The 14365-nt window shown below is 43.3% G+C and overlaps 1 protein-coding gene across 3 annotated transcripts in view; it reads left to right on the top strand.

Moving 5' to 3' along the window:
- Positions 1-521: 521 nt before the first annotated feature.
- Positions 522-14365, top strand: part of NUDT12 (nudix hydrolase 12) — a 52485-nt gene continuing 38641 nt past the window's right edge. For 2 of the 3 annotated variants that reach the window (XM_053567090.1, XM_053567089.1), the window contains exons 1-3: positions 522-583; positions 8066-8280; positions 11881-12464. In XM_053567090.1, coding sequence (XP_053423065.1) covers positions 8075-8280; positions 11881-12464 — 790 coding nt within the window. In that variant the 5' untranslated portion in view covers positions 522-583; positions 8066-8074. The remainder of the gene's footprint in view (positions 584-8065; positions 8281-11880; positions 12465-14365) is intronic. The other variant, XM_053567088.1, reaches the window with a different exon arrangement.

Raw genomic sequence — 14365 nt, 5'->3', positions numbered from 1 at the left:
GCATTAGCCAATTGAATCTTCCCCACCCAAGGTGCTGTGGGCGCTTAACGCGTGCTTTTCCATGGACCGTTTTTTGAAGGAGGGAGGCACCACTATCTGGTACCATTTTTCACATTAATGTCATTACCCGCGGACCTGTTCTAGCCCAGCCAACATCCCAGGATTATTTAACACGAAAGAATGTGTTCAGCACTCAATTGCATGTCACTGCATTGGAGAGAAGGCTGGGGAACCCGGTGCCAACGAGTGGAAAATTTAAAATCATTCCCAGAGAGCTGCAGTTTTCGTGTCGCGTTCTACATCTCGGCCCCACAAAGACAACGCGAGGCCTTCCCCGGCGCACTCGCAGGTCCGGGATCAGCAACCGCGGGACGCAGCGGCCGGCGCCGCCCCCCCCCAGCCGGCCCTGCCCGCCCCGCCCGGCCGCGCCCCGCGGTCCGGCTCCGGCTCCGACTCCCAGGAGGCCGCGCGAGCGCGCCGTGCCGCCGGAAGTGGGGCGGCCGCTGCGGCGCCGGAAACTGCGCGAGCGGGCTGCCCCGTCCTTCCGCGGCGTGCTGGCTTCCTCCGCTCTGGGCTCCTCTGGGTTAGTAGAAGCAGCGGCGAGGTGCCCGCCTGCGGTGTCGCTTCTGGGGGCGGTGACCCGGGGCCCGGGCTCCTCGGCCTCCGCGCCGCCCTGCCCGTCCCTGCTGGGCGCGGGGGCGCTGCGCGTCGGGCTGGCCGGGAGCCCCGGGCACCGGCGGCCGTGCGGCTGCTGGAGGCCACTGCGGACGTGGTTTCACCTTGACAGAAGGAATCTCCCCGTGGTGGCGAGGAAGTAGAATATCTCCAGGCATTAACTGTGGGCGAGGCCGTGCAGGGGTGGCGCTTACTCGGCCGGTGGTCCTGTCGAGTGTCCGGGGACCGGGATTCCTTTGGTCATGACAGTCACTCCACTGACAGCCCTAGTTGAGGTGCTGCCTGTCCCACTCATTCACGTGACCGCGGGCAAGTCATGTGTCCCGCTTCACACGTCAGTAGTAGTGAATGTTGGCTTGGTTGAAATCTAAGTCCCTTTAAACCTCGGGGTCTTTCTTTTTTTTTTTTTTTAATTGTTGGGGATTCATTGAGGGTACAATAAGCCAGGTTACACTGATTGCAATTGTTAGGTAAAGTCCCTCTTGCAATCATGTCTTGCCCCCGTAAAGTGTGACACACACCAAGGCCCCACCCCCCTCCCTCTGTCCCTCTTTCTGCTTCCCCCCCATAACCTTAATTGTCATTAATTGTCCTCATATCAAAACTGACTACATAGGATTCATGCTTCTCCATTCTTGTGATGCTTTTCTAAGAATAATGTCTTCCACGTCCATCTAGGTTAATACGAAGGATGTAAAGTCTCCATTTTTTTAATGGCTGAATAGTATTCCATGGTATACATATACCACAGCTTGTTAATCCATTCCTGGGTTGGTGGGCATTTAGGCTGTTTCCACATTTTGGCGATTGTAAATTGAGCTGCAATAAACAGTCTAGTACAAGTGTCCTTATGATAAAAGGATTTTTTTCCTTCTGGGTAGATGCCCAGTAATGAGATTGCAGGATCAAATGGGAGGTCTAGCTTGAACCTCGGAGTCTTTTAAATGACCTCTCAGAATACTCCAGTGCTTCTTAGAAGGCAAGGGCAGCACTTTTTCCTCCCTTCAAGTCCTCGGTTTCTACAGGACCTGCCAATGATAAATGAGAAAGGCAAGCTGCAGAGCGCCATCTCAGACTTGTGCGCTTTCTCTGGAAAGTCACTCGTAGTGACTTTGCTCTGAGAAACCTAAACGGCAAACATTTTCCACTTTCTCCGCCAAATACTGTATGCATAAGCATTGGACTAGAGGTAGTGAATGACACTGTGATTGTGGAAGACAATTTTTGCAGTCATCTGAGGTGGCCTGTGGAAGGGTGAGGGAGTGACCCTGACCTCAGAACGTGGGACAGTGAAATGTTTTTCAAAGTAAACCTAACTGGAAAATCCGTATAGTAATGAGTTTATGGAAAATAAATTTAAAAGAAAGGTAATTTGAAAGGGAAATGAATACATGAGTCTGTACAGTGTTTCAAAGTAAAGTCTCAAAAGTTATAACTATTGTTAGTCATATTTTTGCAGTTTCCTTTTTTAATTTTTTTATTGTGGGTACACATTCTTTATAGGGCACATGTGATGTTTTAATATAGGCATATAATGTGAGTAAATCGAATTAGGAGAATTGGGTATCCATTACCTCAGGCATTTAAGTGTTTTTTGTGTTAGAAACATTCCAGTTCCACTCTTTCAGTTATTGTAAGGTATACCCCAACTTACTGCTGATTGTAGTCATTTTGTGGGCTTATCAAACATTGTTTATTATGTCCAACTATGTTTTTACATCCATTAACCATCCCCACTTTATCCTCCTCTCCCCACAACCCTTCCCAGTCTTTGGTTGCCATCATTCTCCTCTTTGCCTCCATGAGGTAAATTGTTCTTAATATTTAGCTCCTACATATAAATGAGAACATGTGAGATTTGTCTTTCTGTGCTTGGCTTATTTCACTTAACACGATATTCTCCAGTTCCATTCATGTTGTTGGAAATGGCGGGATTTCATGCTTTTTTCTGGCTATATAATACTCCATTGTATATATGTATCAAAATTTCTTTATCCCTCTATCCACTAATGGTTGACTTCTATCTTGGTCTATTGCAAATAATGCTGCAGTAAAAATTAAATATTCTGAATTCTCCTTGTTCGTGTATCTCCCCAGCATTGGAATTACCGTGTCATATGATGGCTCTAATTTTAGGTTTTTGAGGAACTGTCAGATTCTCCGTAGTGGTTGCCTTAACTTAGGTTCCCACTAATAGTGTACAAGGGACCCCGCTTTCTCCACGTCCTCACCCACATTTGTCAATGCCTGTCTTTTTGATAAGCGCCATTTTAACGAGGGTGTGATGATCTCTTATGTAGTTTTATTTGCATTTCTCTGATGACTAATGGCACTGAGCATTTTTTAATATACCAATTGGTCATTTACATTCTTTTTTTTTTTTTTTTAAGACAGAGTCTCATATGTTACCCTAGGTTGAGTGCCTGGCAACAGCTCATAGCAACCTCCAACTCTTGAGCTTAAGCAATTCTCTTCCCTCAGCCTCCCAAGTAGCTGGGACTACAGGCGCCCGCCATAGTGCCCTGCTATTTTTTGGTTGCAGTTGTCGTCGTTGTTTATTTGGCCCAGACTGGATTCAAACCTGCCAGCCTTGGTGCATATGACTGGCACCATAACCCCTGTGCTGTGGGCGCTGAGCCAGGTCGTTTGTATTCTTTTGAAAAATGTCTTTTGAGGCTCTGCACCTGTAGCACAGTGGTTATGGTGCCAGCCATATGCACCAAGGCTGGCGAGTTTGAACCTGGCTCGGGCCAACTAAACAACAATGACAACTGCAACAAAAAAATAGTGGGACACTGTGGCAAGCGCCTGTAGTCCCAGCTACTTGGGAGGCTGAGGCAAGAGAATTGCTTAAGCCCAAGAGTTGGAGGTTGCTGTGAGCTGTGACACCATGGTACTCTACTGAGGGTGACATTGTGATACTGTCTCAAAAAAAACATCTACTGAGATCCTTTGTCCATTCCCATTTTTTAATTGGATGATTTTATTTTCTCTATTAAGTTGTAGGAGAATAAGTATAATAATATACTATACTTACTAATCCCTTGTCAGGTGGATAGTTGCAAATATTTTCTCCCATTCTGTGGGTTGTCTTTTCACTTTGTTGTTTCCTGTGCTGGGCAGAAGCATTTTAGCTTGGTGTAATCTCATTTCTCTAATTTTGCTTTGGTTGCCTGTGCTTTGGAGGTAGTTATTACTTAGGAAGTCCTTGCCCAGAATAATGTCCTAAAGCATTTCCCTGATACTTCCTTTTAGTAGTGTCATAGTTTTGAGTCTTGGATGCAATTCTTTAATCCATTTCTATTTGGTTTTCTTATGGGGAGAAAGATAAAGGTCTATTTCATCTTCTGTATATGGATAGTCAGTTTTCCCAACACTATTTATGGAAGAGACTGTCCTTACCCTGCTGTATGTTCTTGGCACCTTTGTTGAAGGTAAGTTCACTGTAGATGAATGGATTTATTTCTGGATTCTCTGTCTGTTCCCCTGGCCATGCGTGTGTTTTATGGTACCACGCTGTTTTGCTCACTATAGCTCCATGGCATAATTTGAACTCAGGTGATGTGATTCCTTCAGTTGTGTACTTTTTGCTCAGAATGATGTTGGCTGTTCTGGGTTGTTTGTGGTTTCATATGAATTTTAGAATTATTTGTTCTGCTTCTGTGAAGAATGTCATTAGTATTTTGATGAGATTGTATTGAATCTATAGATTGCTTTGGTGAGTATGGACATTTTAGCAATCTTGATTCTTCCTACATGTGGCCAATCTTTCCTTTTTGTGTGTGTCCTCTTCAATTTCTCTCATCTGTATTTTACAGTTTCATTTTTGTTTGTTTTTGTTTTTTAGAGACAGAGTCTCACTCTGTCGCCCTCCATAGAGTGCCATGGCTTCACAGCTCACAGCAACCTCCAACTCCTGGGTTTAGGCAATTCTCTTGCCTCAGCCTCCTGAGTAGCTGGGACTAGAGGCACCCGCCACAATACTCAGCTATTTTTTGTTGCAGTTTGGCCGGGGCCAGGTTCGAACCCGCCACCTTCAGTATATGGGGCCGGCACCCTACTCACTGAGCCACAGGCACTGCTCTGTATTTTACAGTTTTCATTACAGAGATCTTTTACTTCTTAGGTTAAGTTTTATTCCTAGGTATTTAATTTTATTTGTAGCTATTGTAAATGGAATTATTTCCTTGGTTTCCTTTTCATACTGTATATTGTTCAGAGTAAACCTAACTGGAATATAGGCTTATAGAAATGCTACCAATTTCTGTATATTGGTTTTGTATCCTTCAGCTTTTCTGAATCTGTTTTTCAGTTCTAGTAATTAGGGCTTTTTTTTTTTCTTGAGACAGAACCTCACTTTGTCACTCCTGGTAGACTGCTGTGGTATCACTGCTCACAGCAACCTCAAACTCTTGGGCTCAAATGATTCTGTTGCCTCAGCCTCCCCATGGAACTACAGGCACCTGCCATGATGCCCGGCTATTTTTAGAGACAAGGTCTCACTCTGGCTCAGGCTGGTCTTGAACTCCTGAGCCGAGGCAATCCACCTGCCTCGGACTCCCAGACTGCTGGAATTACAGTTGTGAGTCACTGTGCCCGGCCGTAATTTGGGTTGTTCTGTTTTATTTTGTGGAGTCTTTTGGTTTCTCTAGATGTAAGATCATATCATCAGCAAACAAGGATAATTTGACTTCTTTTCAATTGGGATGTCCTTCATTTCTTTCTTTTGTCTGATTGTTATAGCTAGATTTCCAGTACTATGTTGATTAACAGTAGTGAAAGTGGGAATTCTTGTCCCATTCCAGTTCTTCAAGGAAAGGCTTTCAGTTATTCCCCTTTCAGTATGATACTTTGGGTCTTTCTCATATGACTTTTATCTTGTTGAGGCAATTCCAGTTTTGGAATTGTTTTCTTATGAAGAGATGTTGAATTTTATCAAGTTTTATTGAATGTGTTTTCAGCATCAATTGAAATAATCATATGATTTTTTTCCTTCATTCAGTTGATATGATCTAGGATATTGATTGATTTTATGTATATTGAAACATCCTTGCATTCTTGGGAATCAATCCTGCTTTATCATGATGAATAATCTTTTTAATATGTTGTTGGATTCAGTTAGCTTATATTTTGTTGGAGTTTTTGCATCTGTATCCATCAGAAATACTGATGTATGGGTTTTTTTTGTTGTTTTGTTGTTGCTCTGTTTTGGCATCAGGGTTAGTACAGGCCTCATAGAATGAGTTTGGAGTATTATTTTTAAGTAAGATTGCTTAAGTAAGATTTTACCAACCATCAAAAAAGAGCAATACCAATCTTACTTGCAATGAACCCATCAGTTTCTGGGCTTTTTTTTTGGTGGGGAGGGAGACCTTTTATTAGTCCTTTTGTGTTGTTATTTGTTACTGGTTTATTCACATTGTGGATTTCTTCCAGGTTCAGTCTTGAGTAGGTAGGTGGTACATGTCTAGGAGTAGATCCATTGAGGTTTTCCAGTTTGCTGGCATATAGTTGCTCACAGTGGTCACCGATGATTTTTTTTTTCTTTTTTTTTGGATTTCTGCAATGTTAATTGTAATTCCTCCATTTTCATCTCTGTTTCTATTTATTTGGGTCTTCTCTCCTTTCTTCTTAGTGTGGCTAAAGGAGTGTTTATTCTGTTTTTCATTCTTTAAAACCAATATTTTATTCTGTTATTCATTTGTGTTTTTCATTTCACCTCTATTTCTACTCTGATCTTCTACTAATTTTGGTTTGGCTGGCTCTTGTTTTCTTGTTCTTTGAGATGCTTCCGTAGGTTATTGGAAGCTTTTCTACTTCACTGATGCAGGCGCAGGTCTCAGGGTGGAGAGTGTCTCCATCCCCTGGCTGGTCTCAGTGCGCCCTCCCTGGGCACCAGCAGGATTGTCCCCTGCCCTGTTTTCCCCTCTGCCAGGTACCCCAAGTTTCAGTGCATTGTCCCGCAGTCATTTTATTCCCCCTCCCCGACCGCTCAGATTCTCTCTCCGCCCTGGGCGCTGGCACAGCACTTCCAGGAGATGGGGGGCTGGCAATGCCAGACTGTTTTCTGCCCTCTTCAGTGCCTCTTTCCTTGTGAGTTTAAATCCAGGCAGTGTGATCACTTGCTGGACTTTCTGGCTCCTCTGGAGGTGTTTGCGTGCAGGGATAGTTGTTGAGTCCCATCCTGTGGAGCAGTGATTGCTGGAACTTTCTATATATGCATCTTGCCCTGCCCCCTCCATTGTATTTCAAAAGTATTTAGAAATTTTAATGTGAAAGAAATGGGGAGCCAAAGTCTAGAGTAAGTAAAATAATAATAATAATAATAAATTATTGTTTAATTGAAGATCACTCCTATCATAGAAAAAAATTCATATCTTAAAAAGAATACTTTAGGAAATTCATAGATAATTGAAACATGAGCCATTTTCAGAAAATAAAGAGCTCAATTTCTGCCTCACCACATGTAATCCACAATTAGGCAACATTTATTAACAAGTATGAGGCAATTTTTTATCTCACCAAAACAACAGAGTGGCAAAGCAGATAAAAGTCAATGGTTTAAAAAGCTTATGTGATTCAAGGACAAGACCAACAGAACTCTGGTCAATTATAGATCCAAAAATACATGGTCACTTGACTTGTGACAAGCATAATAACTACAATGCCATGAGACAAAGATGGTAATTTCAAGAATAGTGCTGAGTCATATGAATTATCTTTTGGGATAAAAAAAGTATTTGACCCCGTACCTCACTCCCTGAACAAAAATCAACCACAAATGGGTTGCAGAATTAATTGTGCACGGTAGAACAATAAATTGTGTTTATGTGAAACTTAGAAAGCTTTTGAATACTAATCTAATCATTCATAATTTCCCTGAGAGCAGGAACCTGTACCTGGTCCCATAGAATCAGAGAACACTAACTAATATCTGCTGCAGACCCGGGCCTCTACTTTCATCTGTTTTAACCCTGTCGTCCTCATGTCCCCACTCCATGCTCAAGGCCCTCTAGTCCACCTCAGATAGCTCCTCTTCTCTGTAACATGTTCCCTGATTCCCCCTCCCAAGATTATGGCCCCTTTATCTGTATTACCAATGCTCATAACACATTATTTTCTAGATCTCCCTGGGTTATATAATCATAAATTTTTTATAAATCAGCATGGTGTCCCAGGGTATGATTTATTATAAATCATAATTTTTAGTTGATAACAATTTTGAAATGTGTGCTGTAGCGATAGTTGACTGCTAATTGCCTTTTGAAGAGTGTATTTCCCTGGAAATCACTACTATTCTGATGACATCAACACTAAGATTATGTTCATTTATTGACACAAAAAGCAATTGCAAATGAGGTTTTTATTTTTCTATTTTCTTTCTTTTAAGGAAAAACAAATGTCTTCTGTAAAAAGAAGTCCAAAGCATGAACTAATTTCCCAGTTTCACTGTTCAGCTGCAGAAGGAGATATTGCCAAGTTGACGGGGATACTCCGTCACTCTCCGTCTCTTCTTAATGAGACTTCTGAGAATGGCTGGACTGCTCTTATGTATGCCGCCAGGAATGGACACTCTGAGGCCGTCCACCTGCTGCTTGAGAAAGGGTAAATGTTTGAGGCTTGACCACCTAAAAGGGTTTATGGTGTAATTTCTGTGTTACGTCCCATGTTGTACGTGTATGAAGCACACTTTCTTGCCCGTATTTTTGAGGCAAAAAATAAGGGTATGCATTATACATGTGTAGTACTAAATTCTGTATCTACATCAGTGTTCTTAATTCTTTTATTTATGCTTATGCATTGAAAGCATAACTCTAGAAACTAATAACACTATCCATATACAAAATAATATCCTGGAATACAGCTCTCGCGCCCCCTACCTGCTACTTCTGTCCCCATCTGCCATCTCATCGGCAGGCCCCACAGTTGCAGAAGCCTCTAGCCCACCCAGCTGATCATGCCAGACACTGCTGCTGCCACCACCTCAGAAGCAGGCACAGTGCCAGACAATGTGTGGTTAGCACCCGGACCTCAGCAAAAGGAGGGCAGAAGTGGCTGCATAGTAATGCCTTCTCCCAGAGAGCTGTGCGGCAAGAGCTGGTCACTGTGGGTGGCCCTGAGCAAACCCTGGCAGCAGGTGGGAGTGGTCCAGAAAACCTGAGTGCCTGAACTGGCCAAACCGTCCCCTCCCAGCCAACCCTTTTCCCCTCCTGGCCCACCCTTATCCCCATATCTTCACATTTTCTATTCCTACCCATGCCCATCACTGGGAACGTGGCCATGGCTACTGCGCTGAGAACTCCAGCAGACTTACTTCCCAGGAAGCCGTGTGAGGGTTAGAGCCTAACGGTACACCCTTGCCCTTCCAGGCTGCCTCCTTCCTTGAGCAGCTGGCTGCATTCTCACACCCTGGGACATCATGCTGAGGAGGAAAAGCTCTGAGCTGGGGTCTGGAAGACCTGGATTCTCAGACCCAGTTCTACTAGTGGCCTATTCCTGTGATCTTGGGCCTCAGTCCCCAAGAAGTTTCTGTCTGCAAGGGTACCTGGCAGAGAAGCATGAAAGCTTGAGGCACCTGAGCCTGTAAATTAGAGTTTTGAGTCTATGACTTGTCTGAACCCCAGAAGTAGTAAGTTGGTATGATTTCCCAAACTTGTCAGTAGGAAGAACTATCCAGGATGCTTGTTAATGAAACTGATATTCAGTGGGTCTGGGAGTGCCTCAAGAGTTTCATTTTAGCCAGTTTCCCAGGGCGTTTGTAAGATTTGCAAGTTTGGGAAAGGGTGGCATCATTCACTCTTGACATTACTGAGTTCCTAAGGTCTGGATGGCTCAGGGAGGTCACCAGCTCGTCACTGTAAACAGAAATATAAGTGCCTGTTACTTCACTGCAGTCTCATCAGGGAAGGCTCCTTCTCAGCACTGTGTCCCAGTGGCAGCCCAGAAAGGGCAGACCCTGGCCCCTCACACAAGCTTTCCAAGAAATAAGCCTGTCAAGGTTCTCAGCTGAGAGTGGCTGTGGCCATGTTACCACTGACAGACATGGGTGGGAATAGGAAGTGAGAGGATGTGGGGACAGGAGAGGCCAGGTGGGGACAGCTGGGGGAGGTGCAGTCCTCTGAGGTCATCTGGAGCACTCCCACCTGTAGCCTGGGCTTGTTCCCGGCTTCTGCACAGTGGCTGGCTCCACATCTTACACCTCGTGTGACAGAAGGATATGCCACCAGGTTGACACTTCTGTCCTCCTTTTTTTTTTTTTTTTTTTGAGACAGAATCTCACTTTGTTGCCCTGGGTGGAGTGCCATGGCATCATAGCTCACAGCAACCTCCAACTCTTGGGCTCAAGTGATTCTCTTTCCTTAGCCTCCCGAGTAGCTGGGACTACAGGTGCCTGCCACAACACCTGCTATTTTTAGGGATGAAGTCTCTCTCTGCCTCAGGCTAGTCTTGAACTCGTGAGCTGAGACAGTCCACCCACTTCAGCCTCCCAGAGTGCTGGGATTTCAAGCGTGAGCCACCACACCTGGCCTGGCCTCCTTTAAAAAATTAAAGTAAAAGATGTTTTTCCTGAACATTTGAGCTAAAGATGTGGGAGCCCATTATACATGGAAAAATGCGGTAATTTCTTTTAAATGTTTCCTTGTAGTCATATTTATATTGTTGAGCTAGTAAATAATTCTTTGACTCTGTTGTTATATAAAAATGTAACATAATTTCTAACTAAAATCTTTTAACCATTTTTATTGAAAAATTGATCCTTCATACTTTTTAACAAAGAAAAGTTTGAGTAGTCTAAATTTTGAGACAGAGTCTCACTTTGTCACTCTTGGTAACGTGCAGTGGCGTCATAGCTCACAGCAACCTCCAACTCTTGGGCTCAAGCAATTCTCTTACCTCAGCCTCCCAAGTAGCTGGGATTATAGGTGCCTGCCACAACACCCAGTTATTTATTTATTTTTTTCAGAGACAGGGGTCTCATTCTTGCTCAGGCTGGTCTCTTACCTGTGAGCTCAGGGCAAACCACTCTCCTCGGCCTCCCAGAATGCTAAGATTACAGGCATGAGCCACCACACCAAGCCATTCTAATCTTATTCTTCCAAATAGAAAATGCAAATGTCATTATGACTACTAAAGACTCCTTGTAGAATTTTCATCTCTCCTTGTAACCGTGGTCCCCAGTCCCCAGGCTATGGACTGGTTCATGGCCTATTAGGAACCAGGCCACACAACAGGAGGTGAGCAGCCAGAGAAGGAGCAAAGCTTCATCTGTGTTTACAGCCAGCCCTCCCCACTCGCATCACCACCCCAGCTCCCTCAGTCAGATCAGCAGCATTGGAGGCTCACAGGAGCACAAACCCTGCTATAACAGCACACACAAGGGACCCAGGCTGCACATTCCTTCTGAGAATTTAACGCCTGTGATCTGAGGTGGAGGCAAGGTGGTGATGCCAGTACTGGGACCATCTAGTTGCAGGAAAACAAGCTTAGGGCTCCCACTGACTCTGCGTTACAGTGAGTTGTGTGATTCCTTCAATATACATTACAAGATATTAATAATAGAAATAAAGTGCATAATAACATCATGCACTTGAGTCATCCCAGAACCATCCCCCTGCCACCCCAGTCCATGGAGAAAGTGTCTTCCGTGAAACTGGTGCCTGGTGCTGAAAAGGTTGGCGACTGCTGCCTTACACAGTAACCATAAGGCTTTTTTGTTTTATAAGGAATTATCCAGAAATTTTAAATATCTTATCTCTAACTTTTTATCATTTATGATTATTGTTCTTTTAACCTTCCCTATAGTAATCCATGTACTAAATGAAAAAAAAATCTATGTAATTATTGCAAAGAGCCATTATAATGTGTATCTGTAAATATTTTTTTTTTTTTTTTTTTGTAGAGACAGAGTCTCACTGTACCGCCCTCGGGTAGAGTGCCGTGGCGTCACACGGCTCACAGCAACCTCTAACTCTTGGGCTTACGCGATTCTCTTGCCTCAGCCTCCCGAGCAGCTGGGACTACAGGCGCCCGCCACAACGCCCGGCTATTTTTTTGTTGCAGTTTGGCCGGGGCTGGGTTTGAACCCGCCACCCTCGGCATATGGGGCCGGCGCCCTATCCGTAAATATTTTATTAAAATAAATACAGGATAAAATGTTAACCTCCTGTTTTACTTTTTCTTACCAATTTTTTCTTCCTTCCGTAGGTGTGACAGATCACTTGTCAATAAATCAAGGCAGACTGCACTGGATATTGCTATATTTTGGGGTTATAAGAATATAGCTAATTTACTGGCTAATGCTAAAGGTGGGAATAAGCCTTGGTTCCTAAGCAGTGAAGTAGAAGAATGTGAAAATTATTTTAGCAAAACACTACTGGACCGGAAAAGTGAAAAGAGAAATCATTCTGACTGGCTACTGGCTAAAGAAAGCCATCCAGACACAGTTTATATCCTTTTCTCAGATTTAAATCCCTTGGTCACTCTAGGTGGCAATAAAGAAAGTTTTCAACAGCCAGAAGTCAGGCTTTGTCTGCTGAACTACACAGATGTAAAAGATTACTTGGCTCAGCCCGAGAAGATCACCTTGATTTACCTTGGGGTAGAACTTGAAATGAAAGAAAAGTCACTTGGTGCTGAAGGCGTCCCAAGGGAAGAAGACGGGCTGGTTGCCTGGTTTGCTCTAGGTATAGATCTCATTGCTGCCGAAGAATTTAAACAACGACATGAAAGTTGTTATTTTCTTCATCCTCCAATGCCAGCTCTTCTTCAGCTGAAAGAAAAAGAAGCTGGTAAGAAATGGACACTGCTTGTTTGCACTGGTACTAATCAGTGAGTTGGAGTTACAGGTATCTGCAGTTTCCAGGAGGCATGTGTTTTCCAGTGAGCAGTGAAATTAGATCGTCTCTGTTAGAAACTGCCTAAAGTTCTCCCCCTGGGGGTCTACTCTCCTGGGCAGGGACAGTGGTTTTAATCAACCAAGACTGATTGCCTCAGAACTAACCCTGTTGCGGGATGGTTTCAGTTGATTCTTCAGTGAGTAATTCTTGTATACCAGCTATACACTGAATCTAATGGCAAAAACCTGGATTATTTCATTTTGTTTTCTTTTATTGGGGCTTTGTATCTTATGGTAAGAAATTAGGGTTTTATTTTAAATACCATTTCAATGTTGTAACCTGACGTATATTTAAAAACAAAAATCTCACACTTGCTGCTTTGTAGAGCATTAATTATAGGTATGTTGGTAATTAAGTGTGAAAGTTGGGAGCCTTGTTAAGAAGGAACTGGGTATTGCAATAGCCCAGCTAAGAGATTGAGCAGCGTGAGTTAGAATGGTAGCAGTGGAGATAGAAGGGGAGAGTTTGAGATACTCCAGAGGTAGAACTGATAGGGCTTGATGCGTAGACTGTTCTAAGCAAGAGAGAGAGAGTTGGTAACATGGACTGAGACATAAATTAAAGTGCTAATAGCAGGAATGGAGAAAAGTAGATGCATTCAGGATATTTTTGGAGAGAAAATCAATAGTCTCTTCTTATGGATCAGGCATGGAATATGTAATAATGAAGGAAGACATCAAGAGTGACAGCTAGGGTTGAGAGTTCAGTGATTTGGTAGGTGGTGGTACCATTTCTTGGTAATGTGGTGATTGGATGGAGTAAGGAAAGCAGAACTAATAAAGTAAATGAATCAACAGCATACTTTTGGGCTTATTAAGTTTAGAAAAGATATTAGAATCTAACACTCAGAGGAGAGGTCTGAACTAGAGATATGCCTATAGGAGTCATCAACACCAGGTCTCATAAACCCCAAGAAACTATTGGTTGAAAACAAACAAGAAAAGGAACCTCAGTGTCAGGTGTGAATCCTTCTAAATTTTGAGGTGAGGTACAAGCAAAAGAAAAGCCATCAAAGAGGATGGACACAGTGTGACTGCGAGGCAGGAGGAGGCCAGGAGAACTTGCTCGTGGCAACCAAGAGAAAGTCTTTCAAGGAGGGAGCGGTCAAAGGTGTTGAATCCTGATGTGAATCTGAGTGAGATGAAAACAAAGATTGTTGTAAAAGCATCTTTGGCGTTGGTGATAGGAAGCCGTTGATGAGGATGACAAGAGGAAGTCAGTTGAGTGGCAAGAAGCCGGATCCGGTGACGGAGGAGCTTCTGGGAGGTTAAGATGTCACTCGTCAGTGTCCAGCTTCCCTGCAGTGACACCAGCGGCCCTTCTGCAGCTGCTCTGATGGGGGGTGTTTTATTCTCCGCACCTGGGGGGAAATCATCAGCTCTCTGAAAGGAAACATCTTCTTTTTGAAACCATACATATGTATAATTTGAAGATTAACAGGATAGGATCGAAAGTATAAATGAGCTAGTCGTTTTCTTTTCTAGTAAGGAAACTGGGGCCTTTTAACTTAATTACTTTATAACCTTACACAGTTACTTACCTTCACTGTGCCTCAGTTTCCACCTCCAGAAAATAAAGATAACAGTACCTGTCCTTGTAAGTTGCTTGACCTTAAATAGTATAGTCCGTATAAAGTTCTTTGCCTGATGCTTGGTACATAGTAAGTACTTAATAAATGTTACCTTTTCCTACTGTGATGATCTTGAAGTAATTTAAACACCCTAGTGTAAATTACATATAAGGTAATAAGCAAATATTTAATGATGCCTGTGGTCATTGAATAGTATTATAAT

This window comes from Nycticebus coucang, chromosome 17 (genome assembly GCF_027406575.1).
Source record: "Nycticebus coucang isolate mNycCou1 chromosome 17, mNycCou1.pri, whole genome shotgun sequence".
NCBI classification, from domain to species: Eukaryota; Metazoa; Chordata; class Mammalia; order Primates; family Lorisidae; genus Nycticebus; species Nycticebus coucang.
This window is presented reverse-complemented; position numbering and strand designations above follow the sequence as displayed.